The sequence below is a fragment of the Leptomonas pyrrhocoris genome (assembly GCF_001293395.1).
Source record: "Leptomonas pyrrhocoris isolate H10 chromosome Unknown, whole genome shotgun sequence".
In the NCBI taxonomy this organism is placed as follows: domain Eukaryota; phylum Euglenozoa; class Kinetoplastea; order Trypanosomatida; family Trypanosomatidae; genus Leptomonas; species Leptomonas pyrrhocoris.
The window spans coordinates 615,240-639,653 of NW_015438357.1; the positions used below are offsets into that span (position 1 = coordinate 615,240).

Consider the following 24,414-nt stretch of genomic DNA (forward strand, 5'->3'; position numbering starts at 1 on the left):
AACATACATATATGTATATACGTCGAACCCAGTTGATCTGTCTTTCAAAATGAGGTGTAACTGCAAAAAAATTCAAACTGAACCAAAAACGAGCTGCTCTGTGCGGCGATCCAACTACAACACCAACACACCCAGTAAGTCAAAGGTCGCACTTGGGGAAGGAAAGGGGAGTATGTGTAAACGCCTTCCTGCGTGCGAGCGAACACAACATTTATTTTTTTTCCCTTGCGGACAAGATTGCTGCATCACGGCAGCGACACCACGCTGGTCCCGAAAACAAAAAGGGAAAACGAAGGAAGATGAGCAGGAAAGGCGCCGTTGTCGCCTTGAAAGTAGTAATTGAGGAAAGGAGCATGGAGAGCTCCTCCTTTTGCGTACAACAAGCAACGTCGTCCCTTCTCGCTCCCGTCTGTCTACCCCGCAGCACACGCAGGTCTGCAATGTCGCGGCAACAACAACACCAAAGAAACAAAACAACAAATGTGAGAAAAACAAAAACTGACTACGAACGTGCAACGGGCTTCTCAAACGGTGTCGCGTGGCACCCATGAGGAGAATATGTATAATCATGCACACTCTCACTTGGTGGTGCCGTGGTTAATCTTCAGGTCCTTCACATTCAGGTAAAGAGAATCGCTATCCAGGTAGAAGCGACCCTGGCCGTGTTCGCGCAGACTCTTCGCAATCGCGCGCGCTGCCTCCAGCCCACGAAGCTCGATAAACGCCGGGTTACGTTTTACAGCGTTGCCGACGAGGATAGCCGCCTCCGCCTCACCTTTGGCCAGCAGGATCGCCGCCTGCTTCTCCTGCTCCGCCTGCTCCACACGGAACTTGGCACGCTCCGCCATCTGCTGCGCCACCTGCTTCGCCTCCACCGCGTTCGTGTACTCCTTACCAAAAGACATCTGCGTAATGGAGACATCGGTGATGTCGATGTTGAAGCGCTTGGCCCGTTCCGCCAGCATGACGCCGATGCGGTGACTCACCTCTGGACGCTTGATGAGGAGGTCCGACGCGTTGAACTGCGCAATCACGGCGCGGATAATCTCGTTAATGAGGGAGGGCAGCACCGTCTCCGCGTAGTTCACGCCGATGTGGCGGTAGATGTGGTGCAAATTGTCCACGTTTGGCTGGTAGAGCACACGCACCGCCATGTTCACCGTCTGCAGGTCCCGGCTGCCGCTGGCGGTGGGCACCTCGATCGGTTTGTTGCGGATGTCGAACACCACTGGGGTCTCGAGAAACGGGATGGCGAAGTTGGCGCCTTCGCCGTAGGTTTGGTTGTACAACCCCGTGATGCAGTTGAACTTCACGGCACGGAAGCCGCCGGGGACGAAGTAGACGGACTTGCAGAGGGCGTAGATGGAGACGCCGCCCAGACCAATCAGGGCGGACATGCCAAAAATGTTGCCGAAGCCGCCGTACGCGTTCATCCTCATCCGCATTTCGGCGGCCAAACGGGAGAAGTCCGGCTGCGGTGGTACCTTCGGCGGCATCTTGTCAAAGCGTGAAATGCAAGAAGACAAAAAAAGATAAGATTTCGATATCCACGAACACGCACAGTGGTAGCTTTGCTTCGTCGGAACCCGATCGCGTTACGAGGTACGCATAAGGAGAGAAGAAAAAACAAAGAAAGAAAGCTAAGAACAATAGCAAATGGAGTCCTCTCCGGTGTTGCGAAGGGGGCGAAGATAAAGAAGAAAGAGATCTTCTGTGGAAATGGGCTGACAATGAGAACACAGAAATGTTTGTCAGCCACCCGTGCTGGGATTTATTAGACGATACTTACTGCGGCTCAACAGGTTCACGCGTCAGTTACTTTGGTACTCCTCTTGGCATTTTTCTTTTTTTAACTGTTACCATTCGTGGTTGTTGAGGAAGTTGTGAGACGTAAAGCACAGTGCAGATAGCAGCCTTGCGAGAGGAAAGTGCAAGCAAAGGCAAAAAAAAAGGGAAAGATACGGACAACGCACGTTCAAAAACACGTCGACTGTGAAGAGGGAAACAACGCTGTCCGAAGAATAGCTTTTTCTTTCTTTCTTAATGCGCTTCAAAAGGTGAGGCTGGTGGAAGTCGAGGCTCCGCCACTGCCCTCACCTGCGACCCCAGCGTGCTAAATCCCAAGTCGATGCCGAGGTCGACAAAGCGGTGTCGTCCGCCCAAAATGACAGCGGCAATGATCAGTTTACTAAAGGTGCTCGTGAGGCCGACAAACGAGACGGTGGCGCCAGCCAAAGTAAGTGAAAGTCCGCAGCCGGCGTACGCGCTGACCACCTCAAATAAGGTCCGCGTCAACATGTCGAAGCGGGTGTTCATGATGCTGGCGCGCATATCCTGCTCTTCCACAAAGAGCACCAGCACCATCGCCATAAAGATCCAAAACAGCCGGGACGTGAGCAGCCGCACAATCGATGTGCGAAACATCTCCTTCCACTTCCGATACGTGCGGTCCGTCGAGATGGGCAGCGCTGGCAGGAACATGGCCAATATGGTCACCGCGACGTGCGCGTTACTGCAATCCAGCAGCGGCAGAAACGACGCCGCGGCGAAGCGCACGACGGCGGCCTGGCAGAGCGAGATGTAAATCTTGTACGGCCACGGATAGGGGTGGAGCACTCCGTCCCACTGCTCGTACCAGTAGGGAAACGCTTGCGCGAGGGTGAGCGCCCACCACGCCGCACCGAGGTAGCCCGTTTCGCCGGGCTGGAACAGAAAGGGGTGAAACGCCCCTGGTTCGGTCGAGCGCAGCACCTCCTGAAAGGCGACATCGACGTCGCGCAGCTGCACCAGGAACGGGGCGTGGGGCGTATCGTTGCTGTTGTGGTGGTGCTGCTGCCCTGTCCGCAACAGGCCGACATTCATCGCATCGTCCTCCACTTCGCTGGTGCCCTCCGCGCCGTTGTCATCGACTTCGGTGGTGCGACCGGGCCGTTTACGGCACAGCTCCACGCAACGCGCGATCGGTTTAGCCACACGGCGTACGAAACGCACCGCTGTCCACTCCGTCCACATAAAGCCGCGCAGCACGACCGGGAAGGCGGTGAAGCCGAGCGCGCATGCCACGGCCACGAGTCCCGCGACGGCGACGTCATTCGCGTACGCCTCCATGGGGAGGAAGATAGAGCTATGGAAGGACGCAAGAGTCATGCAGAAGACTTGCAGCCCAGAAAGGTGGGAGGTGTTGAAGCAAAAGAGAAGAGCCATTATTACGCCGTTCACAACCACAAGATAAGCGAATGGTGTTACGGCGCTGATGAGTGCGGTGTAGTAGAGCCGGTGGGCCTCTTCGCGTTTCTTTGCGCGCAGCTGCGCCTCGAGCGGCGTGTCCTCCACCTCGGGAAGAAAAACATCCCGCATGCGATGGAGCATGAAGAGCCGCAGCAGTGGCTGGAAGCTGCTCGTCACGACGACACCGCCGGTAAGCAGCAGCAAGTGACGGAAGAGTGTTGTCGAGGTGCGCCACGCGCCTACGTCCACCGTCTGTAATCCGCAATTACACACGGACGACGTCGCAATGAAGACGGCGTCCACCACAGAAATATCCGCCTCCAGGAGCAGCAGGCCCACCGCACCGATGGACACGCACACGCAAATGTACACGAAGTGACACAAGAAGTACCACCGCTTGAAGAACTCTAACATCAGAATGCGCTGACTCTGGTCCGGACTCAGCGAGAGCATCACTGGGGCCTCGAAGAGAAGCTGCGAGCTGCGTGAAGCGAGGCTGCGCTGCTCATCATGCGGTTGGGTGGGGTTAGGCTGACGTTGACTCCCTGTCCCTTCAAATGGGGACATCAGCGGAGGCATTATATATGTGGGAGAAGGGAAAAAGTGGAAGAGAAGCAACAACAACGAAAAGGAGAGGGCTTCCAAGCGTATTGGGTGCGAAACAAACTGGTAGATTCTTACAAGGAACGAGTAGAGAGCACGCGTCACGTTAACAGATCAGCTCCGGAAATAAGCACCAATCTGTTTATTTTCATCTACGTATGGATTTGTGTACGTGTATGTATGCGCCGCACCTCACCTATATATGTTTACTTTCCCAATTTGGTGCGTCAGTGCACGCACTGAAACAGGAGCAAAAAGAAAAAGACAGCACGAAAATTCAACACCCGGTCCAAAAAGAAAAAGAGCCAACACAGAGGAGGTGCAGGAAGCGACGCATATAGGAGACTTGCAGCGCTTCCGTGATCAGCAGAAACACAGCGGTGTTTCTTCTTTGAGATACAACATGCAACGGTAGGGCTGTGGCAAACACATTTTCTACTGTTTTCACCACCCACAGGTGCAAAGGATGACCCGAATGGATACGCCACGTGGCAGACTACTATTATTACTATCGTTATTACTATTGTTTCCGCGCAGAGGGGCGAAAAAGGAAGATAAAAGTACAAGTGAGCGAGCGAGAAACAGAAGAAACACAAAGATGAGAGAGGCAGATAGACGAAAACTCCAACCCCGGTTCTAGTGTACATCGAAGTCATAGTAGCGTGGTCAACAACAGCAAAAGAAGATTTAGCCGCCTTTCTGCACATGGAAAGCAGACCCAGAAATAGTTTTGTAGCCAAAAAAAGAACACGCGCATCTACGGTTTTTTTACAGAAGGAAAAATGTATAATGTTTCTCTATTATTACTATCTTTTTGTCATCTGACGCTACGCTGCAGGGGGCGCCGACGTCGGCTGTTCGAGCAACGGGCCATAGTACTCGCACAGCGACGGAACTCGATAGGCATCCCCGTACACACGCGCCTCCAGCGCCGCACCGCGGTGCGCCACATCGGCTGTCGCGCGCGACACGTCCCCGGTGCGCCGCATCTTGAGAATTTGCTGTTGCGTCCGTCGCTGCGCAGCCACCATGCCACTCTCCAGAAGACGCACTTGCGTGGTGGCCCGCTGCTGCTCCGCTGCCAGCTCGCACTGTAGCACCGTTATGCCGAATTGGTCCTTCTCCAGTGCTGCCGCCTCCTGGGTGAGGAGGCAGTCCGCTTCTCTGCGAACACGGCGGTCAACGTTTTCACTGCGACTCCTCGTCGCTGCAGTTAGGCTGCCTTGAGGGGTGACACGCGCCCCCGACGGAGCATTCAGCTTTTCCGCCTCTTTTGCAGAGAAACGCGCCAACGCGGCTTCGCTGCGCTGACACCGCACCCTCTGGGCTTCCAGAAGGCGTTCAAAATGTTGCTGCTCGGTGGAGAAAGCTTTGGATTGCTCCTGCAGATGAGACTGCGCCTTGGCGCGCTGCAGCGAGCTCCACTGACTTGCGGCGTCCTTCGCCAGGGACTCAAGCGTTCCCGAAAGCTCGGCTTCACAGCGCAGTTGATGATGCTTGACCGTCCTGTCCGCCGTGACGTAGGGGCCGGCGGTTGTGAGTCGCTGCATCTTATGTCGCGGACTACCTTCCTCGTTCCACACCGTTCTTGGTCTCTCTCGCCAGTAAAGAAGAATCGTACTCAGAGAAGCCGTCACTTTCTTGCGGGAGATGCGGAAAGCGGGCAACAACGCAGTTTGTGAAACAAAGCAAAAATGCAGGCGAGATTTAATGCGCGTGTTACAAAGAAACAGAAAAAAAAAAGAGAAAAGATGAGGAGTCGAGAACGGTGTGAGAATAGTGGAGAGAAGTGTTGCAGCAGTAGAAGCAAACGCCTCTCACTGTTACACGTATAATGTAATGGTGTTGAAACTGAATTTAGACAAGAAGTAGTTTTCTTTTCGACCTCTCTCTCTCTCTCGCTCTCCTTGTTAGTGATCCACCAAGAGATGACCACTTAAGCCTGTGCGGCAAAAAAAAAAGGAGGGCCGTCACAAAGGGTACAAATCCAGGTGTTGCGCACGCGAGATCATCGCACCAAGCACCACGCGCTGTGTGGAAAGTTGGTGTTGACGCGTTTACTTTAGCAAACAGATTTTTTCTTTTCTTTTCTTTTTAATACTAGTGACTACATGAATACCACAGATAAGAAGCTCATAGAAAGTGAAGAAGTCTCGAGGCTGTCCATGATCCAGAATCACAACGAGGTGCTGAGCGCACCTGTTATGAGCACGTGCCGCAACGCTGGCGGCTAATTACGGGATTCCCTCGCAGAAAGAAAGAGGTGACACGAAAAAGGGACAGGAAAAAAAAAAGGGATCCGCACCACCTACCTACTACAAATTAACCAATAAAAGAAATAAGATAATAAGTGAATGTTCCTCCCTTCGCTTTTGCTTTATAAATATCCTATTCGAGAGAGCAACAACATGCTTCACTGCTTTAGTACTCCACCTCCTGGCCGGCAAAGAAGCCCCACTTCTCCTCCCACTCGTCGGCCACCATCATTACGTAGGGACCAAAGTAGGCCACGTTGTCGGCAGGGTGCACCCAGCGGTCCTTCGGCTCGTAGATGTACTTGTCCTTCAACACACGCGCGCGCATCACACGGCGGTCACCGTGCACGATCTTGTCCTTCGGGGCACGGGTGCGGGCGGCACGGTTCCACCAGCCGTGCGCGTTGATGAGGTCATCCTGCAGGCAGCCCCACTTGTGGAACTGCAAACCCTCGTAGAAGCACATCATCTTGCTCGCGTACCACTTACCGTAGAGGCCTAAGTCGCGGGGGTCGCTCTGCATAATCTTCTCCCACGGGTATTCCATCTTGTAGGGGTGGGCGTGGTCGGTGACGGGGAGGGCAAGGAGGGCGCGGTAGTCCACCTTGTTCGCCTTAATGGCCTTCTGTAGGCGGAGCGCGCGCTCTATCTTGTGGGCGTTCTGTACCGAGAGAAACTCGCGGTACATATTCGGGTAGAAGAAGTGGCCGATGTAGTAGCGGAAACCGGCCCAGATACCCTGCGCCATGAAGTTGGGGGACGTCGGCTTCATCATTTTCGCAGCAGTAGAGGGGGGAGGGGGACGTGCAAATACGGGGAAGCGAATTTGAACACTGTAAAGCTGCGACGCAGCGCTAATTAACCTAAATTTACTGTGTGCGCAGGGAAGGAAATGTCAAACCATGCATTGTGTATTACAAGACGCAAGAACCGTTTCCAACCAAGAACAGAAAGAAAGAAGGAAGGCGTGAAGCGTAGTTCTAGAGGGGATTCCAGGAAGCCTGGATAGAGAAAGATATGGTGTGGGTAAGGTAGTCCACACCGCAATGAACTACTTTACGCAATTACCCCACCTCTGTAAGTAAATCCTGAAAGCAGCCGGACCCCGTTTTCCGCATCACGCAGAAGAAGGAGCACACATGAATAAAACTCAGGACACATAGTCACTGGTGAGGTGGACGTGATAGAAAATATATATACATATATGTCCCTTCACCGTGCGAAACACACCGTTCCGTCGTTGTTGCTGCCGCTTATTTTTTTTTTTTGGTGTTGTCGCTGAGTTGGTATTTTCATCTGGTATATCGCTACATGCAAACACCAAAAGCTCAAAATGGCGTGTCGCAACACACCACATTTCTCCGCCACACCCCGGTACAGCTTCTTCTGGGCTCGCGGTTTCGGCTTCTCAAAAAGAAAAACTCTTCCCGGCGGAAGAACGGTAGGCAGACCACATCGAGCACAAGTGGCCGGTTGTACGCTCTCACGAAAGCTTTCACGAATACCCTTTCGCGTTTTTTACAAGTTACAAACAATGGAGAAACCATGCTACAAGATGCGACGAAAGAGAAGACGACCGCTTAAAGCCAGAGAGTACGCAAAGACAAACTGAAAGAAACAACAGCAAAGTATCAGGTAATGGGACAAAAATTGAAACGAAAACAGGCAGGTCTCGCAGCACAAAATTTTTTTTTGTTTTTACAAGTTGTCCTGGAGATACTTGTTGACTTTAGAAATGGCTGCCCGGGCAGTCTCGTTGCTCTTGTCGATCAGATAGGGCTCCAGCGAAGTTGCTATGGCTTCGGATTCGGTTTCTAGAATGATGCCTTCGTCGAGCATCTCGTCGACCGTCATGAGAAGCGCACAGTAGTTCTCCAAAAGCACGCGATTCGTCAACGACGGCACGTTCAACTCCTGCTTCAGCGCATCGACAAGCCCCGTCAAGACACTGCATAACACCAATTCGTTTTCGTTGCCCGCCCCCATCACGATTACCGTGACATCTTCGCCCACGTGGAAGACTACCACGTGGCCGTCCACTACGAGAATCTCACTCTCGTAGGTGACGTGGGTGCGATTACGAAAATCGTGGATCGCTTGGAAGATGTTGTGCTCCAGTGCGCGCTGCTTCTCCAGCGGCGCCAACGCCTTGGACGACTCGGGCGTGTCCTCGCCCACGAAGTACTTAGTGAAGACGCGGCTCTCGTTGCTGTCGAGAACGATCACAGCCTGCACACGGTGCAAGAAAGCCATCCGCTCCATTTGTGCGTTGGAGGGGGGGGGAGGGGGGAACAATGTGCTGAGACGCAAGCTTTGCTCTGTCGTGGAAAAGGGCTACACGTTTGAAGGTGGCCGACTGGCAGTGGAAAGATAGCGAGAGAGCAATGAGCGAGAGCATAAGGCAAGGAGGGAGAGAATAAGGAGAGGTGGAAGGGCTGAGGCTTACCCACCTGCGATCCCCACCACAGGTTCGGCAAAGTCGTCCTCGTGTAGCAGACGAGAAAGGGAAAATCAAAACAACAACAACACGAGAGACAGAGAGCGTGTTTATGCAACAGAAAATACCTCACTCGCTTGCTCTCAACCCGAACGGTTTTTCTTTTTTGAGATACATTGAGCGAGGAAAGCAATCACGAAGCTAAAAGAATTGCAGCGTTCTCCTCAACAGCGTTTCGACAACAACAAAAGCAAAAGCGCTGTCGACGTAGAGCAGAAAAAAAAGGAGGCAAGTGGAGACATGAAAACAAAATAATAATAAAAACAGACGGTGTATGTATTTCACAATAAGATTGCTCGAGAAAACACGTTGTCGTTCTTCCTCCTTTTTCCTGATATCACCAGCCACATTTCCTCTAGATGAGAGAGTCAACCTCGTCCTCGTCAATCGTTTCTCCTGACATACACTGCGGGCAAAACAGCAGCCATGGGATCGAGAGAACAAACACAGACAGCAGGGCGTACTGGAGGTACAGCGAGACGTACTGAATCCCGTACATGTGTGCAATGGTGACGGCAAAGACGCGGTGCATGGTTGTTGTCGCAGCATAGGTGGAGAAGCTCACCGCACACAGGTGCAGCACGGCGAAGCTGGCGCACAGCACGAGCAGTGCATTAAAAAGAAGGGCGTTCAGCATGGTGCCACGCACACGAAGTGGGTACACCACAGATACAAGAAGGTTACCACTCACTGTGGTGCAGCCGGCAAGGGTGCACCACATTATGTACAAGGCGTAATACGCGTACACGAGTGTGGCCAGCATGGGGAGAAGATGATCGAGCCACACAAGCATACGGTCGAGGAGCGGGTACACCTGGAGCACGTTCCACATAAAAATGTGCAGCACCCAGAGCAGGGTCACCACGCTGTTGACGACGCTCAACGCTGCCATCAAGTAATACCGCAAAATGACCGACCCGGAAAGACGAAACGCGATCTCGTTGCGCTCGCTCTGCAGCTCCGCATCGCGAACCTCGCGCTTGAACATCAGCATCCGCTGACGCTGTCGATGCGTCGGGCGCCCACCCCCGACCTCCGCATCCAACTGGCGGCCGCGACGGAGGAGGTGCTGCACCTCCATGCTCAGCTTCACCTTTGCCAGCTCGTACTCGGTATGCGTGATGGGTCGTGGGCGATGCAGGAAATTTGCCACCCCCTGCACCGGTACCGCGGCGAGCCCTACGCCGGCGAAGATGAAGAAGACCGCCCAGCCAACGCTGGAGGCCGTCGCAGCGAAGTACTCAAACGGCATCACGTGCGTGAGGGTGCCGTCTTTTCGGTCGACGTGACTGCCCCACAGCCACAGCGCCCCGAAACAAAGAAGAAACACTCCGTTCACGACCGCCACCATCCCCAGCGCAGGCCGTACCTGGTCCCACACGCTGGACTGGTGCGGAGACCAGCTCTCGTAGAACACAAAAGCGTACGGGCCTCCAACAAACAGCAGAAAGTAAGCAGCAGAAAGCATTCCTATCCACGCCCACAACAAACTGAGCGCCGGCTCCTCATTTTTAAGTGCTACCTCCAACGGAAGCAGCAGTACCATGTAGCACGCCACGCTAAGTGTCAGGACGACGAGTGCCCGCGGAAGCCACGCGTCGCCGTCTTCCTCCTCTGCACTGTACCGGCACACAACGTACACAGCCAGAAAAAGGATAAGGAGAGCAACAATGCCAGCAGCAACCAGATCGACAGCGACCATGTGAAGCTGAAACGACATTTTGCTCTCCGTTTAAAGCTCTGTGTTTAAAAAAAAAAGGAAAAGGAAAAACTTATGATGGGAAAGAGGAAGAGATATGGAGTCCAGTACGCAGGTGCCTTTCTTTAACGGAATCCGGAGTCCGAGCTGAATGTGACGCAACATCAACATACCGATTGCAGCTCTAACAATGCATCTGGTTAAAGAAAACCCGCCAGAAAAGATGAATCGGCAAAACATTGGTGGCTCAGCCATCAGCAGAATGCTTTTCCTTTACATACGTGCTCGTATATTCTTTTTATGTGGTGATACTGTAACATCACATGCCACATGCTGTGGCAGCTTTACACCGGCATGGACAACCCAGCGACGCCCTCTGAAATGTCTTTCGAATGCCTACGTGGAAAAGTACATGCGCTCTGACACATCGTCCACCATCCACGAAATCCCCTCTAGCAACCCTTCGCCCGTTCGCGCGCTGCACGCGCACAGGTGAACGTGACGCTTCCCTTGCCGAATGGCATCCACATCAAGCAGACGCGCAATCTCTTGCGGCGACTGCGCCGTAGGGATATCGATTTTGTTCAAAAACACCAGCAGACTCGCTCCGGCTAAACGTTCTTCCTGAAGAAGCAGGTGCAACTCTTCCTTGCACATCTGCAGCCGCTCCACGTCGCTGCTGTCCACCACCCAGACAAGGCCGTCTGTGCTCTCGAAGTAGTTGCGCCAGTAGCTGCGCAGGCTTTGCTGGCCGCCGACGTCCCACACATTGAGGGTGCAATCACGGAACGTGAAGGCAGTAATTTGAAATCCCAACGTAGGGCTAATGGAGCTGGTGTCTTTGCCGCAAAACTTCTTGATGCAGGTCGTCTTGCCGGCGTTGTCGAGTCCAAGCATTAAGATGCGCATTTCGTGCTCCTTGCGTTTTGTTTTCTTGATGATGGAAAGAAGACCCATCTTTTTTTGTTGTTGACCTAATGAAAACAAAAATAATTTCTTGTGCCTCTGTGTGAAGGTATCCTTAAAATGGGTGTATGGCTTTAGGTGCTTGTCTCTTTTACGCAGTTAGGCAGATATGCGTATGTATGCGTGTGAATGTGCGAGTGTGTATTTTGGGTAACGGGGCACACTGTATTTGAACTGGAAGGTACACCACACGGTTGCCGGCTAACCTAATCTCAGCATTAACGACAGCAGCACGGCACACAGATAATACAATGAGAGCAAATTCGAGAACAGGAGTTGCGTAAAGGAGACGACAGGAGGACACAAACAAAAAAGCCGCACGCGCAATTACCGGTGCTTTTTGGGCACAACTATCCAACTCGAACGCCCTTTCTTCCAATGAAGTCGAATCAAAGAAAGACGTGCCGTTCACGTGGCACTTGAAGAAGGTAAACAACAAAGTAGCCTTCGCTCATGAAGAGAAACGCAGGGGTGGAATCACATGCGAGAATGGGGCAATAGCTTTCACGTGTCTTAACAATCAATCTGCGGCCACCCTTTCGCCACCTGCGTCGCTTTTCAGCACTACAGGAGGGACTCAATATATATATATATATATATGCTTATTTTCCTAGCTACCAAGAGTGAAGAGAAAGAAATATTGCTAACTACTACAAGAGAACGAGGGGAAAAAAAAAACAGAGCCCATGCACACAAAATCAGCCAAATAAGTCAGCGTTCGTCCACGCTTGCAGTCGTCCCCAGCAGCGTCGCCGACTCGATGAAGACCAGCAAATTGAAGGCCCTGATGGGAACCGCGCTGTCTCCGTATTTACCACCAAGCCGCCAGGCGGATGCTATCGTCGTAGCGCTCGATAGACTTGTGGAGGATGTGCATAAAGGCGAAGATGGGGAACATGGACAGCACGTAGAACTGCATCAAGTTGTACAGCCAGGTGCCCCAGCGGGAGCCGAGGGAGAAATAGGTGCGCACCTGCATAAAGTCCGAATAGCGCTGCTCTACACCGGCAAGGTCCCAGGCCTTGTTGAAGTCACGCTTGTGGTACTTCGACTCGGTGGTTTCGTACTCGAGACGACGCTTCTGCTCCGTGCGTCCCCATCCGTACAGCGTCGGACCAGGGCGAGCCGGAGCGCGGTTCACCTGGCAGCGAAGCATTGAGCGGCGCAGCATTTTGGCGGTGCGGTGAAGAGCTGTATAATAGTAATTCTTACTGGTGTTCTAGATTAACGAAAGGAAAGAGCCTTGCTACGGAAAGTCTCCACGTATTTCTCTCTTTTACTTGGTACAGTGTTTACTTACTATTGCGATATTGAGAAGGTGGGCATGTGGACACGAAAAAGATAAGGTGGGGGAAAAAACGTAAAGCATTAGGAAAAAGCAGGTTATCAAAAACAAAAGGAGCATCCATTTTGTTTGACCCCGTTGAAAACTCGTGATGAACGCCTCCGCGAGTAACAAGAAGCGTAATAGAAGCGGAGATCGAGCGGGCCATTTGCAACGAACCAGCGCGTCTCTTCTCATTTACGCGACTTCCATGCGAGAAGTGGGGGAAAAGACACATCTGTGTTCTGTTGTTGATAAGGGAACGGTACCTCGTAAAACTTTTTTTTAAGTGGTTCTTTTTTAAAAGTGCAAAATATACGTTTCCTTTTGTCGTTGTAAGAATCACCAATGCAGCAAATTAAACACCTGCCACAAAAAGAAGTTCGCTAACGACCATCATACCCCTCGTGAGGCGAAGCACCATGAATGAAATAGACGTAGTGCTACTCGTCACTGTAATTACTGTGAATAAAACTGAATTCTCTCCGCTTCAAAAAAAGAACCTTACTTCGAGAATAGAGACTAAAAACGACGAGAAAAGTGGCGCCCTGTGTGACCGCCACGATGACTGCCACCCGACGGGTACCCGATTGACCCACCTACTGCTTTGAACAGGGCGTACGTCACTGCAAACGGCACCGAGCTTTTGAAGGTAGTTCTCACGACGCCATGGAGGAAAAAGCGCAGTCCTTCCTCACGTGCCATCGTTCGGACGATACCCCCTGTCTCTCGAAACACCGCTGTCTCCGCTGCCACATAATCGCGAAAGCTGCGGAGTCCTCCGGAGCGTTCGCTGTGGTGCATGGCGGAACGCATTGAATTTCGTACGGGTGTGGTGAGGAAGGTCATGAGCGCGTGAATCCGAAACGCATTCCAGAAATCTCCGCCGACAGAGCTGCTGTACGTCTGTTGGAGCACCGCTAAAGAGATACCGTACCACAGCACGCCAATGATGGAAGCTGCTAGCGCGCCAGGGAAAAACGACAGCGCTCCAAAGTGCTTTGCGCTCGACGTGACGCAGTCCAGCACTCCTGAGTAGCCGCGCTGCTCCAATTTGTTGTAGCGAGACCCGCCACCGTTCATGCGGTGTGCCACAGTGCGTACAAACATCTTTGTGTACCCGTAAAGAAAGCCACCCAGTACGGCTCCGCTCGCGCCACCTGCGCCGGCAGCGTATCCAAAATACAACGCTGCTTGGGGAGTGCCGAGCAACAAAGGCTGAGACGGGCTGCTCAGCATTCCCCTGTATCGCTTCATGCAAAAGTCGACCATGTCGCTCATTTTTGGCAAGCGTTGCACGTCAAATGCCTTAACGAGATCGCGATAGGGGTAGAGAGCGAAAACAGTGGCCACGCTGCTTCCGTACGCCAAAGCACCCGTTAGAACCGACGACATGTTTTTTTCTGCCTTTTGCCGCCGCTGCTTCAGCTTCGTTTCAATAATTATAGTTTCCTTTCAAGAGAGGATATCACACACCAAAGCAAGAAGTCGATAGAGAATGAGACGAGAGTAAGGAAGATTGTGAGAACCAGCAAATATGCACCTCTGCATATATCGAAAGCAGATGAAACGGTCAGTCCATTAAAAATGAGTGCTGCGCCCGTAAACTATTCCTCTTGAGATGGCGCCATCAGAAAGCCGGAAAACGAGAGTGCAATGAGAGCTTCTAAAAGATTCAAGTCGGAGGGAAAAGCAAAGCTGTCGCGACATGCCTAGAAAGCTGAGGAGAAATCGAGGATATTTCCGGTTGTTTGGGTAGGTGAGTTGTGTTTGTTGTTGTGTCTATGAATTCGCCGCTTGAGCCTCTGAAACATAAAAGGCGAGAGAGCACGCGTCCAGTCTAATGGTCTTCATCTACGAATCTGAGAAGCAAATAGAAGAGAAGTGGTTTTCTGCAAAGCAAGATCCAAAAATGTGTTTCCTCTGAACAATACGTTTGCCAATAATAAAAAAAGAAAAAGAGTAAACGGAGGGAAAAAAAACAACGTATATCCCAGGGCCGTTTTTTGTGAAAGAGTTTCCGCTGTCACGCCTCTTTTCCTCTGCAGCAGTTCATCGGTTCGTGCCCAAGCTTGGTACGTATAAAAAGAGGAGACTTCAGTTGATAGAATCCAAGCTTCGAAGAGGCGGCTCGGCTCATACAGGTTCGAAGACGCCTTGTTGTGGTCTCAGATCAAGACTTTTGCGCAGCCCTAGTCGGCCAGGAACCTGAAGCTGATCCGCATTAAACAGCTCCCACTGATCGATCTCAACAAGCGAAAACGCACCAGCGGCTTGTTTTATTCGCCGCGACAGTTTGATGTTGTGATGCAGTAGTTGATCTTGTGAAAGCCACAGTCCTCGGTTGGGCAGTTTGCAAACAAAAGGATTACGTGTAAACGCCCCAGTTAGCGCGTTCATGCCGAGCGGAACGCTTTCAGGAATCGCCAGTTCGCCTGCTGATGACGTAGTTCGACTGAGAATTCCTCGCAGAGACGGATGCAGCTTGTGCTCTTCAATAGCCTCCACATCGCCAAGTCCAATAACGCTCGCCGATAAGCTGATCACAATCGATTCGCTACCGTCCTTCATTTGCAAATAGCCTGATTTCAAACCAGGGTGGTCCTTGTGAATCCAGAAAGGTGACGAGAAGCCCAGCTCCGCTGACGCAGCTTGCAGGTTATCTACGACTTCCTCGCGGGCAAAAAAAAGCCCGCTGTGGCCACATCGAGGGTGGTTTGGTTTCTTCGTTGAGTTGTCCAGCACTTCTGCGACGTCTTTTTCCAAGTAAAAGATGCGCGGCTCGAAATCGTCCGTTGTGTCTTCCGGGCTTATAAAATGAGACGGCAGGGGCAGATTATACTTCGTGGCAGTTACTGCCTCGCCCGATAACTCAATCGCCCATTTTGGAATAAAGTGCTGCACCGTTGCATTTTTCACAAACTGATCATACTGCGTCTTGTTGTTCTTGTGCAGCTGTGCCAGTAGAGACATCGCGTTATGACTTTGAAAGGCTGAGTTTCCCGCAAAGCTGCTGCAGAGCTTCCCAAGCTGCTGTGCCGGCGATAGCGTCTTGGCTGCTGGTGCCCTGCGACGAAATGACATCCTTTGCAACCTATACACGAATAATTGTTTTAAAAAGCCAGTGATTAATACGTAGGATTGTTTCCAAGAAGGGTGCGTTTCGCGTTTTTTAAGAAAAGTGATTGTTACAAGAGCGGTATTCGGAGGAGTGGGACGTAGAGAGGGGAAGAGAGAAAGAGAAATACGCACGAAGCAACAGGAATGCGAAATAAAAGGCAACACGCCACTCTATCAGAGGCCGGGTAGTGTTTGGGTTTCAAAACGCTCGCTTTCAGATTTAGCTTTAAAGAAGCCGTCAGCGCGTCCAAAGGAAAATTATGTTTGTTAGGCATTTTCATCGCACTTTGAGGGTTTTATGCAAAACGGATTGAATCGAACAAGAAAAACGCCTTCTTTCAATCATATGATATTCTATATTTTCTTTTTTTTTTAGAGCTGCCATTTTCGGTAGATCTAAATGATGGAGGAGACGTATGAGGTTAAGAAGGAAAAAAAAAGAAAAGGGGCACAAAGAAGAACAAATACGTACCAAAGTGATGGGGCATCGCTAACTGGCGAGAACAGAGAAACGAACAAGAAATAAAAACCATCTAGCCGTCCTTAAAAAAAAAAAAACGGAACAGGAGTAGAAAAAAAGAGAATAGCAGTCGCATCATTTCACGCTACAAGAAGACGGCTGGAGCATCGCTTGAATTTTTGCTTCTAATTGGATTCTCGAAATTTCCGTCGAAGTGCCTGGAATCGAATCGAGAAGGTCACTGACTTCGCGCAAAACATTTCGGCACCCTAATACAAACTCTCTGCGTAACAGTTCAACCTTTGACCGCTCATCTTGACACAAATCTGTTTCCTTTCGTACTCTGGAAGAAAACTCAACCTCGTGCAGATGGAGTAGATCTGTTTTGGTTTTCAGTTGGTTTTCTTTCTGCTTGTTTTGCAACGAAAGCCACCTGAGGTGCAAATTGTACTCGTGGAAGAATGAACTGAAAGCAGAACATCGCGCTTCAAATTCACACCCAGTGATGCCTTCGCGCAGCGAGCGTTCCTCCGACTCAAGATGTACTTGCTGCCGAAACATGTGTACCTCACGCTCGAGCTCCCGTTCCTTCCCGGAGAGGTCTTCGTCTTTGATTTTGACTAGCAAAGGCAGTCGATCGCAACGTCGACGGCCTCGCGACCCTGCTGCAGCTCCACGCCCATCGTCTTTTTGCAAGCAGTGAGACCTGCTTCGAACTCGGCCTTTCTCTTCTCAAAACCCTTGCAGCTCACCCATAATTCCTCCTCGCGAAGTTCGAGCGCTGCAGCGCGTTCGGCACACTCCCGCTCTCGTTGCTCCACCCCGAACAGGCGAGCCGTTATGTCAGAGGCAACTTCGCGCAGCTCGCTTTCCCGTTTTTTCGAAGCCTCACTGATGTGGCTCACTGTTTCTCGATACAGGCGCTCTAACTGAGCGACATTTTCCTTTTGGTGCTGAAGCTTTGATTCGAGAAGAACTGTGCTTTTTCTCAGTTCAATGTTGGTTACGATCTCCTTCTCCAGCTGCTTATGGAGCGACATGGACTCATTCCTTTTCTTCTCGCGGTACTTTTTGAAAAGACTGTCAAGCTCGACGTACTTTGTGACGAAGTCGACAGAGCTCATGGTTTCAACAAATCCACTGTAGGAAAAGAAAGTAAGTAACACTAATAAACAACCTTCTATATATATTTATATATATATGTAGTTTGTCTACCTAGTTGACGTATTTTCCTGCTCGTTTCAGTGACAGTTTCAGACCTCTCAAACCACGGGTATGCACTTAAAGAAAAAACAGCCAGATACGATTGTGCATGTATGTGAGGCAATGAAGACGGTATGGAAAGCAACAACAATAACGACAATGAAGCCATCGATCAGGAGCGTAATTTCTCTTAGTCTGTAGAGGAGCAAGCTGCCTCGCTTTTTTCTCTAAATAGACGAAGCCAGACTTGCTTTGGCTACCCTTTTCTCACTTGACTTCTGACAGTCCATGGTGTTGATCACAAGAAGTGATTCGCTTTGGTTAGGTAACTATCGGAACACGGGGAAAAGCACTTCTCGGTTTTCATTCCGGCGGTCGAGTAACGGGTAGATTTGGATTAGATCATAACAAAAATAATTTAGCACTCAAGGGTTTGTGTTTAGTCTTCACGCACAACGACCAGAAAACAGCGTAGCTAAAAAGGCGTCTAATAGAGAGAAAACGCAAATCGTTCATCTGCATGTCAACAATCGCAAAGAAATCTACTGCAGAGTAAGTCTATGAGGTAAGAGAGAAAGATGAAAACGTGTATCGAGAGTATTGTGCGTGCAGCATCTAAGAAACAAAGCAAGAAACAAAATACAAAAATCGTTTCTCTGCAAAGCATAGAAGACGAAAACAGAAATGAAGAACAGTGAAATAAAAAAGTCGACAAAATCTAAAATTTACTTTTCGAAAAACACGTCAGCTTTGACGTCATTCGGAGGTATTGGCTGCGCTTCGTTTCCTCGGATGCCGTAATGGGCCTTCTGTGAGATTCAGCCGCTCCATAAAAATTGCCTCTGCTTTCGGCTGTGCAGACTCCACGAACATGGATACACTCTTCTTGAGCGTTATGTTCTGTTGCCGCAGCGTCTGCAATTCGGCCTCTTGAGACTCAGCAAGCTCCATAACGCGTCGCAGTTCGTTGGCAACTTTCCCGTGTGCCTCTTTGCGGACGTTGCGAAACGCGTCGTGCAGTTTGTTGTACTTCTCCACAATAATGTCGCGGTCGCGCATCAAGTCGTCCCGTTCCGCAAGCAGTTCTTTCAGCGATGCGGCGTCGGAAGCACAGCGGACCTTCAACTCATCCAGAGCAGCTCGGAGTTTGAGGTTCTGCTCCTTTGTCGTCACAATGGTCCCTTCTGCTTCCTTTTTGGCCGCTCGTTCCAGAAGGAGAAGCTGATCAGCTTTTTCAGACTTTTCCACATAAGCGTTCACCTTAGCCTTCATCGCATCAATCTCTTTGCGTTTGTCGGATAAAACTAAGGAGAGCTTGGCATCTTGGCTGCCAACACGTTCCCGCAGCTCCGTGATTTGCGACGAAAGCGAGGAGTTCGTTTTCAAAAGCTCCGCGTTCAGTGCGTCCAGTTCCTCGGCTCGCTTTTGGAGAAAGTGCAACGACGTGGAAACGTTTTCCACCTGCGCTTTGGAGGCCTGTAGCTCTGCTTCCGTAATCTCCAGCGTCTTTGCTTGAGCGCGTAGTTCGCTTTCCATGCCAGCTGCGTCTGACTCTAGTGTATTTATAAGATTCGTTTTCAGCACATCGTTTTCGTTGAGTGAAGCAACCTTTTGCTGAAGTCCTTCACCCTCCAGCTGTAAGCGCTCGTTTTCCTCGCGCATTTCATTTAAATTGGAGTTCAGGATTTCGTCAAGCTCACCAAGTTCTTGACGCATGGACTCGACCTGAGCTTTCAGCCACTCGTTGTCTTTTGCAAGAGCGTCGCGATCGAGCGCACTTTCTTTCAGCCGTGCATTGCTTTGCGATAGCTGCGCTTCCAACGCAGAGAATGCCTTGCGCTGCTCTGACAAAGTCTGCTCGCTTGCACGGTACCGGCTTAAAACTGTTTCCAGCTGTTCAGCGTTTCGGGCCGCAGCCTGCTCAACGTTGCTAAGGCGTGATTCCGTGCTTTCAATTGTGGTTAAGGCTTTGTAAAGGTGTTGACTTACCATATAGCAATGTTGCTCCAGCACGCTCGTCCAACTCACCTGCTGCTCAAGCAGAATTGTGTGGCGCACAATTTGCTCTTTCTTCGTAAATTCGGAGCTCTGCTGCGCGTGAAGAGCACCACTCAAATCCTGAACGGACGACCAGGCAGCGGTGTAGTTCTGTTGCATAAGCAACAAGCGCTCGGCAAACTTTTTCTCGGCCAGGTCGTACTCGTTTTTCATTGCCGCGACGGTTGTGGCGTTTTCTCTCTTGTGGTCGTCGAACTCAAGAAGAACGTTCGAGTACCATTCCTTCACGGTCGAGAATTCCGTCTCGAGGTCCTCTTTTTCCTTCGCAAGATCTTCCACCTGCTGCTTCGAATAGTCAAGTTCCGCCTGTAAGTCGTCGATCACTTTCTGAGTGGTGATGGCGGCGTCCTTCATTTCTTGAATGTCATTTTCTAAATTCCGAATAAGATCAAGCTGCTGCGATGTTGCCGTTTCCAAGACATGCGTCGAAAGAGAAGCATCATCCAGTTTTCTCTGGAGATCCTCGTTCACAGTGTTAAGCATCTGTACTTCCGAAGATGCTGCAGCCAAATCAGACGAAAGGCGCTCAATTTGCTCGCTCTGTTGCTTTGCGTCTTGCTCTGCTTTGCGTGCTTGTATCTCAAAGCTTTCTAAATCGCTGGAAAGTCGATCGCGGATACGGTTCAAAGAGTCGTTCTCGTCTTTGAGTTTGTTGACCCGCTCCAGAAGCTTCCCAGTACTGGAAGACACGTCTTCTCCAGCTTGGCGTAAAACACGGTTCTCGTTCGCAGCAGAGGCGAGAGACTTGCGAAGGTCATCGATTGTTTGTTCATCTCTACCTCGTGCAGCAACCAGGTCTTTCAGTTCTGCTTCAAATTTTGAGACAAGGCGCTCCAGGTCACCGATCTGCTGTCCGGAGGAAGCTACCGCGCATTGCGCGGCAGAGAGACTCCTGTTCAGCTCTTCATTTTTCTTCAGCAGATCTGCGTTTTCTTTGTGCAGTTGCTCAATTTCAGAGGAGTATTGTGTTGAGAGCTGTTGCGCCACTCCAAGCTCTTCTTTCAGGCATGCAACAGTGTCTTCGCGATTCTTCAGAGTTGCCTGTGCGGTTGCGTAGCTCTCTTCTAGAGTGGAAAGCTTGCGACGCAGCTCTGAGTTTTCCGCGCTCCACTGGCCAACAACCTCGTACGCTTCATCCTTCACGAGTCTTGTCTCCTGCTCTGCGAGCTCCTTTCCACCTAGCGCAGAATGCAGCTCGTTCTCCAGTTGAGAAATGCGCTCTGCGAGAACCTCGTTAATCCGATCTTGTTTTTGTGACATCGTGTTCTGCATCCGAGAGAATTAGCACCATAATAAAAATCACATTAGAGGAAACGAAGAAGCGCAGAAGTGAAGGAGTCTCGAGTGGCTTAAACGTCCATAATGGAGAAACTTTATGTATCGAAAGTCCTTGCCTTGTTGAGGGAAAGAACGAAGCAATAGAGTCCGTTTCGGCTATTAAGGCTTTCTGGCAGTGTTGAGCATCTCCCTCCAATAGGGCATTCCATGTTGGGAGAGTAACGGAAGTTTTGCCGACAACACACTCAAAGAACAGGTTGACATATTTGTGCAAGGATAATTTTGAGACGCTGGGGCGCCATTTTCGCCCTATTATTATTTTGTTTCAAACAGAAACTCAGTGTAAAAGCGTTATAATCAAAGCAGCACAAGTGTTCTGCGAACTCAACGCGAATTAATTGCAATGCGCGTGAGCTGCAAACCATTGAGAACGATAATACCATGAGTTGAGAGGCTTGCGGAGCGGTGCGGAAAACGTAGCACCTACAAAAAACTTAAGTAGCGTTGTAAAAAATAATCGGCTTTGCCACAAATTCCAGCATTAACTTCCGGGAGAAAATGGTTTGCAATTTTTGATTGTGCAGCGGGCGGACGCTGTAACGAGAAGCTGAAAGCTTGCGTCCAAAAAATGGAAAGACAGATTTCTTGTTGACCTCGAAGTCAGAATGCTTGACGTTCTAACGAGAACGATGTGGTGGTAGAACGATGGGCAGCATTGTCGAGAGATTAGTTGTGTTAATGCAGCAAATTTGTAGCCACATTGCCGCGGGGGGGGGGGGTTACTCGCGGTTGGAGGACCTGAGTGCCGTATTCGGTGCACGATATGTACAGCCCTCCGGAAAGTCGTTTAAGTTGGCTACTAACTATCAAAAATATGCTCCATGATACAGTTGTCTTAGTGGCACATGAAAACTGTTCTACACCTATTTGCAAAGCAGCCGCGAAACGCTTGTCACGAATTGTTTAGTATTCCAAACAGCATTTTTTTCATTTCACGGAGAGGTTGTTGTTTGCCGAAGAGTTGTCAATGGGATTCGTTGTAAAGTTATTTGACAACGAAGAAACCGTTTCAAGTGTTTGACTGAGTTTTCCTGCGTTGAGTTTATGTTTTTTTTTGGGGGGTTCATTCGCGAAGAAAATAAAGCGACAATGCTGAAACTTTGAGAACGCATTTTTTTTTTTTGGGAGGATACTGGCCGTAGGTGTCCAAGCAAAAATGCTAACTCAAATATTGAGTGTTTTTTGAGTTTGGTGGCGGTTAACTTCCTTTTTTTTTTGATGAAAGTGTATTTTTGTGTGTAGAAAGCGCTGAGTTTGACGTTGATTTTTTTCTCGCACTTTTCAGGCAAAAACAGTGAATTTGGAAAGTGGTCATGAACAAGATCTAGTTGGTTCTACGGAAGTCTTCGACACATTATGTGAAAACAGAATTCTTCTTTCCCTATTTTTTTTTCTGTAGTAAAAAAAATGTTTAACAGTGAAGTACCTCTCTGAAACCTGCAAAGCAAACATAAATCGGCATGGAAGTGGGTAGAAAAACAAAATCTCAAAAAGAACAATGATGAGCGCTCAAGAGACGACAACAAATGCGCGATCTTCGGTTTTTTTTTCGCGGACCATCAACTTTGACACTCACAAATAATACGATGAATACTAATCAAAAGGGTTGATCCTGTATGCGATAATGGTAAGCTGCATTGCTTCACAATTTGTGCAGAAATTCTGCTTTATCTTCGGGCAAATGCAGCCATTCATGGTAACTTCTAGTTCTTTTTTTTATGGATTTTTTTAATGGATTTCTCCTAACCTTCACTGTGTTTCCTGATATATTTTTTCCTCTTTCCAAACACCTCATATACCACATTTGAAAAACCGCACCCACAATTTGAACGGTGGGTTTGATTTGTTTGCTGTTGTAAATTGTTAATCGAATAATACTAATACTGTCGCACCGCAGGTTTTTTAACGTTTACGACTGTTTGCTTTACAGGTCGTAAAACACAAAAAAAAACCACCAAAAACAAGAAAACAAGAACTGTCACACACGAACACAAAAAATGAATAAACAGCGCATTAGGGGTGAGTCGTTCAAGCAGGAGTATCAAGCTGCTGGGCGCCATCGCGCCAACCGTAAACGCGACCCTTCGATGAACAAAACAGATCCGCATCTCGTTATTGCACCTCAAGCTGATGTTTATCAAGGTAAACTTGTTCTTGTGTTAGACCTTGATGAAACGCTCGTTTTTGCTCGTAGCGGTCCGCTTTATGCTCGTCCGGGTATTCCCGAGTTCTTTCAAATGTGCAAGGACGAGGGAATAGAAGTCGTTGTATGGACTGCAGGCTTGAAAGCGTATGCGCAAGCAATTGTTTCGAATATTGACTCGTGCAACGCTGTTTCGCACTGCATTTATCGGCACAACAAGTGGTTCAACGGTCAGCCAGGTTACCGAAAGGACTTGAACGCTCTCGGCCGTCCTCTTGACAAGGTCCTTATAGTCGAAAACACACCCGACTGCATTCGCGGTTACCAGGATAACGGTATTCTTGTAGCCGACTACGAAGGTGGTGATGGCGAGGACAATACGCTCTACGCACTAGCGGATTTGGTCAAGCTCTTGAGCAAGAGCAATTTGACGGTGCCTCAGTTTGTCTCCGGTTCCAAGATGCTGAAGCGTGAGCCGGTTATGACTGATGTTGGTGATTACATTAATGCGTACACCCTCGACGTGAACTGCTACGATCCTGAACATGTTCGTGTAAACCGTGATTTGGCACAAAATCAAACGAATTGATAGGTGTTCTTGTTTTATTTGTGATTAGGGTGTTTTTAGAAAACTAAGCTGCCTGTTGGTTGTAAAAAAGTTTTCTTTTTTTTTAATCCCGGGATTTCTGGTTTTCAATTGATTGTAATGAACCGCTTGTGATTGCAGGAGAAAGTTATTAATTTGCAAGGCACATTATTATTAGTAGCGCACGCTTTTCCTGTTCGTCTTCTTTGGTTTTGCCATTTTTTTTTCTGTATTGATTACGCTAGAGAGAATTCAACGCAAATTTATTGCGTGTTTCTGATAGTTTTCTAGCAGAGTTTCTCGATTTTTTTTTGATATCAGTAGTTGTTTCCTTTACGCGATTAAAACTTGGTTTCCTCTCATTGAATTGACGGAATAACACTTTCTTTTGCAGTTAAAGGGCAAAAGAACGCTGGAAAGCACGATTAAGATGCCCCCAAAGAGGAAAACGTATTTCACTATTCGTTGCATCGTTTGAGAAGTATTTGCTTATAATAAGCATTTTCTTTTTTACTAGCAAAGTTTCTCTTTTACTATTACTACGTTTGATTTCTTTTCGGTGCTCAGAAAAAATATATAAAAAAGGGCACCAAAAGAAAAGGTAATGAATACAGGCTTGGTGCTGTGGAGCAGCAAATTCCCATTTTAACCGCACTGTTCAATGAGCTTATAGTGTGATGTGCATAAGAATTCACTTTTCTCTCTAGGCGTTCTTTGCTCGCAATTAAAAGTTCAAGAGAAAATGCAGATACCGGAATACGAAAAATAAAAGAATAACTAAGGAACTGACTTTTGAGTTGCTTTTGATTGACAACTCTGCCTGTGCTTAACAGACTTTGAGGTTGCTTTGTTTTATTGTATGATCCCACTCTGAATCGGTCTTTAAATTACGAGATAAGACCACAGGAGTGAAGGCTGCGATATATATCAGGGA

General features: G+C 49.4%; 13 protein-coding genes across 17 annotated transcripts; 1 reads left to right on the forward strand and 12 right to left on the reverse strand.

Annotated features, from left to right (window-relative positions):
* Positions 1 to 578: 578 nt before the first annotated feature.
* ABB37_00177 (putative mitochondrial Prohibitin) lies at positions 579 to 1,587 on the reverse strand (the record flags this gene model as incomplete). 2 transcript variants are annotated; one of them, XM_015796279.1, is made up of 1 exon in its annotated part: positions 579 to 1,587. In XM_015796279.1, exon 1 carries the CDS (start codon positions 1,494 to 1,496, stop codon positions 579 to 581), a length of 918 nt encoding a protein of 305 aa, XP_015664287.1. In that variant the 5' UTR covers positions 1,497 to 1,587. The 2 variants fall into 2 exon arrangements, with proteins under 2 accessions (XP_015664287.1, XP_015664286.1); XM_015796278.1 differs by having other exon boundaries at positions 579 to 1,575.
* A 453-nt stretch (positions 1,588 to 2,040) lies between these two features.
* Positions 2,041 to 4,071, reverse strand: ABB37_00178 (Trk system potassium uptake protein (HKT1); the record flags this gene model as incomplete). Its single annotated transcript, XM_015796280.1, has 1 exon — positions 2,041 to 4,071. The coding sequence occupies exon 1, from the start codon at positions 3,805 to 3,807 to the stop codon at positions 2,041 to 2,043; it is 1,767 nt and encodes a 588-aa protein (XP_015664288.1). The 5' UTR covers positions 3,808 to 4,071.
* A 587-nt stretch (positions 4,072 to 4,658) lies between these two features.
* Positions 4,659 to 5,472, reverse strand: ABB37_00179 (hypothetical protein; the record flags this gene model as incomplete). Its single annotated transcript, XM_015796281.1, has 1 exon — positions 4,659 to 5,472. The coding sequence occupies exon 1, from the start codon at positions 5,379 to 5,381 to the stop codon at positions 4,659 to 4,661; it is 723 nt and encodes a 240-aa protein (XP_015664289.1). The 5' UTR covers positions 5,382 to 5,472.
* Positions 5,473 to 6,252: 780 nt separating this feature from the next.
* On the reverse strand, positions 6,253 to 6,959 carry ABB37_00180 (putative mitochondrial hypothetical protein; the record flags this gene model as incomplete). Its single annotated transcript, XM_015796282.1, has 1 exon — positions 6,253 to 6,959. The coding sequence occupies exon 1, from the start codon at positions 6,859 to 6,861 to the stop codon at positions 6,253 to 6,255; it is 609 nt and encodes a 202-aa protein (XP_015664290.1). The 5' UTR covers positions 6,862 to 6,959.
* Positions 6,960 to 7,784: 825 nt separating this feature from the next.
* ABB37_00181 (putative coatomer zeta subunit) lies at positions 7,785 to 8,443 on the reverse strand (the record flags this gene model as incomplete). Its single annotated transcript, XM_015796283.1, has 1 exon — positions 7,785 to 8,443. The coding sequence occupies exon 1, from the start codon at positions 8,346 to 8,348 to the stop codon at positions 7,785 to 7,787; it is 564 nt and encodes a 187-aa protein (XP_015664291.1). The 5' UTR covers positions 8,349 to 8,443.
* A 495-nt stretch (positions 8,444 to 8,938) lies between these two features.
* On the reverse strand, positions 8,939 to 10,355 carry ABB37_00182 (hypothetical protein; the record flags this gene model as incomplete). Of its 2 annotated transcripts, none has more annotated exons than XM_015796285.1 (1): positions 8,939 to 10,355. In XM_015796285.1, exon 1 carries the CDS (start codon positions 10,301 to 10,303, stop codon positions 8,939 to 8,941), a length of 1,365 nt encoding a protein of 454 aa, XP_015664293.1. In that variant the 5' UTR covers positions 10,304 to 10,355. The 2 variants fall into 2 exon arrangements, with proteins under 2 accessions (XP_015664293.1, XP_015664292.1); XM_015796284.1 differs by having other exon boundaries at positions 8,939 to 10,324.
* Positions 10,356 to 10,678: 323 nt separating this feature from the next.
* On the reverse strand, positions 10,679 to 11,460 carry ABB37_00183 (putative Adp-ribosylation factor; the record flags this gene model as incomplete). 3 transcript variants are annotated; one of them, XM_015796288.1, is made up of 1 exon in its annotated part: positions 10,679 to 11,460. In XM_015796288.1, the coding sequence occupies exon 1, from the start codon at positions 11,237 to 11,239 to the stop codon at positions 10,679 to 10,681; it is 561 nt and encodes a 186-aa protein (XP_015664296.1). In that variant the 5' UTR covers positions 11,240 to 11,460. The 3 variants fall into 3 exon arrangements, with proteins under 3 accessions (XP_015664296.1, XP_015664295.1, XP_015664294.1); XM_015796287.1 differs by having other exon boundaries at positions 10,679 to 11,455; XM_015796286.1 differs by having other exon boundaries at positions 10,679 to 11,450.
* Positions 11,461 to 12,059: 599 nt separating this feature from the next.
* On the reverse strand, positions 12,060 to 12,548 carry ABB37_00184 (putative mitochondrial hypothetical protein; the record flags this gene model as incomplete). Its single annotated transcript, XM_015796289.1, has 1 exon — positions 12,060 to 12,548. Exon 1 carries the CDS (start codon positions 12,417 to 12,419, stop codon positions 12,060 to 12,062), a length of 360 nt encoding a protein of 119 aa, XP_015664297.1. The 5' UTR covers positions 12,420 to 12,548.
* Positions 12,549 to 13,094: 546 nt separating this feature from the next.
* Positions 13,095 to 14,025, reverse strand: ABB37_00185 (hypothetical protein; the record flags this gene model as incomplete). The annotated part of the gene is made up of 1 exon (XM_015796290.1): positions 13,095 to 14,025. Exon 1 carries the CDS (start codon positions 13,965 to 13,967, stop codon positions 13,095 to 13,097), a length of 873 nt encoding a protein of 290 aa, XP_015664298.1. The 5' UTR covers positions 13,968 to 14,025.
* Positions 14,026 to 14,708: 683 nt separating this feature from the next.
* Positions 14,709 to 15,667, reverse strand: ABB37_00186 (hypothetical protein; the record flags this gene model as incomplete). The annotated part of the gene is made up of 1 exon (XM_015796291.1): positions 14,709 to 15,667. Exon 1 carries the CDS (start codon positions 15,654 to 15,656, stop codon positions 14,709 to 14,711), a length of 948 nt encoding a protein of 315 aa, XP_015664299.1. The 5' UTR covers positions 15,657 to 15,667.
* Positions 15,668 to 16,772: 1,105 nt separating this feature from the next.
* ABB37_00187 (hypothetical protein) lies at positions 16,773 to 17,276 on the reverse strand (the record flags this gene model as incomplete). The annotated part of the gene is made up of 1 exon (XM_015796292.1): positions 16,773 to 17,276. The coding sequence occupies one exon, from the start codon at positions 17,274 to 17,276 to the stop codon at positions 16,773 to 16,775; it is 504 nt and encodes a 167-aa protein (XP_015664300.1).
* Positions 17,277 to 18,111: 835 nt separating this feature from the next.
* ABB37_00188 (hypothetical protein) lies at positions 18,112 to 20,685 on the reverse strand (the record flags this gene model as incomplete). The annotated part of the gene is made up of 1 exon (XM_015796293.1): positions 18,112 to 20,685. One exon carries the CDS (start codon positions 20,683 to 20,685, stop codon positions 18,112 to 18,114), a length of 2,574 nt encoding a protein of 857 aa, XP_015664301.1.
* A 1,961-nt stretch (positions 20,686 to 22,646) lies between these two features.
* On the forward strand, positions 22,647 to 23,483 carry ABB37_00189 (hypothetical protein; the record flags this gene model as incomplete). The annotated part of the gene is made up of 1 exon (XM_015796294.1): positions 22,647 to 23,483. Exon 1 carries the CDS (start codon positions 22,749 to 22,751, stop codon positions 23,481 to 23,483), a length of 735 nt encoding a protein of 244 aa, XP_015664302.1. The 5' UTR covers positions 22,647 to 22,748.
* Between the last annotated feature and the right edge of the window lie 931 nt (positions 23,484 to 24,414).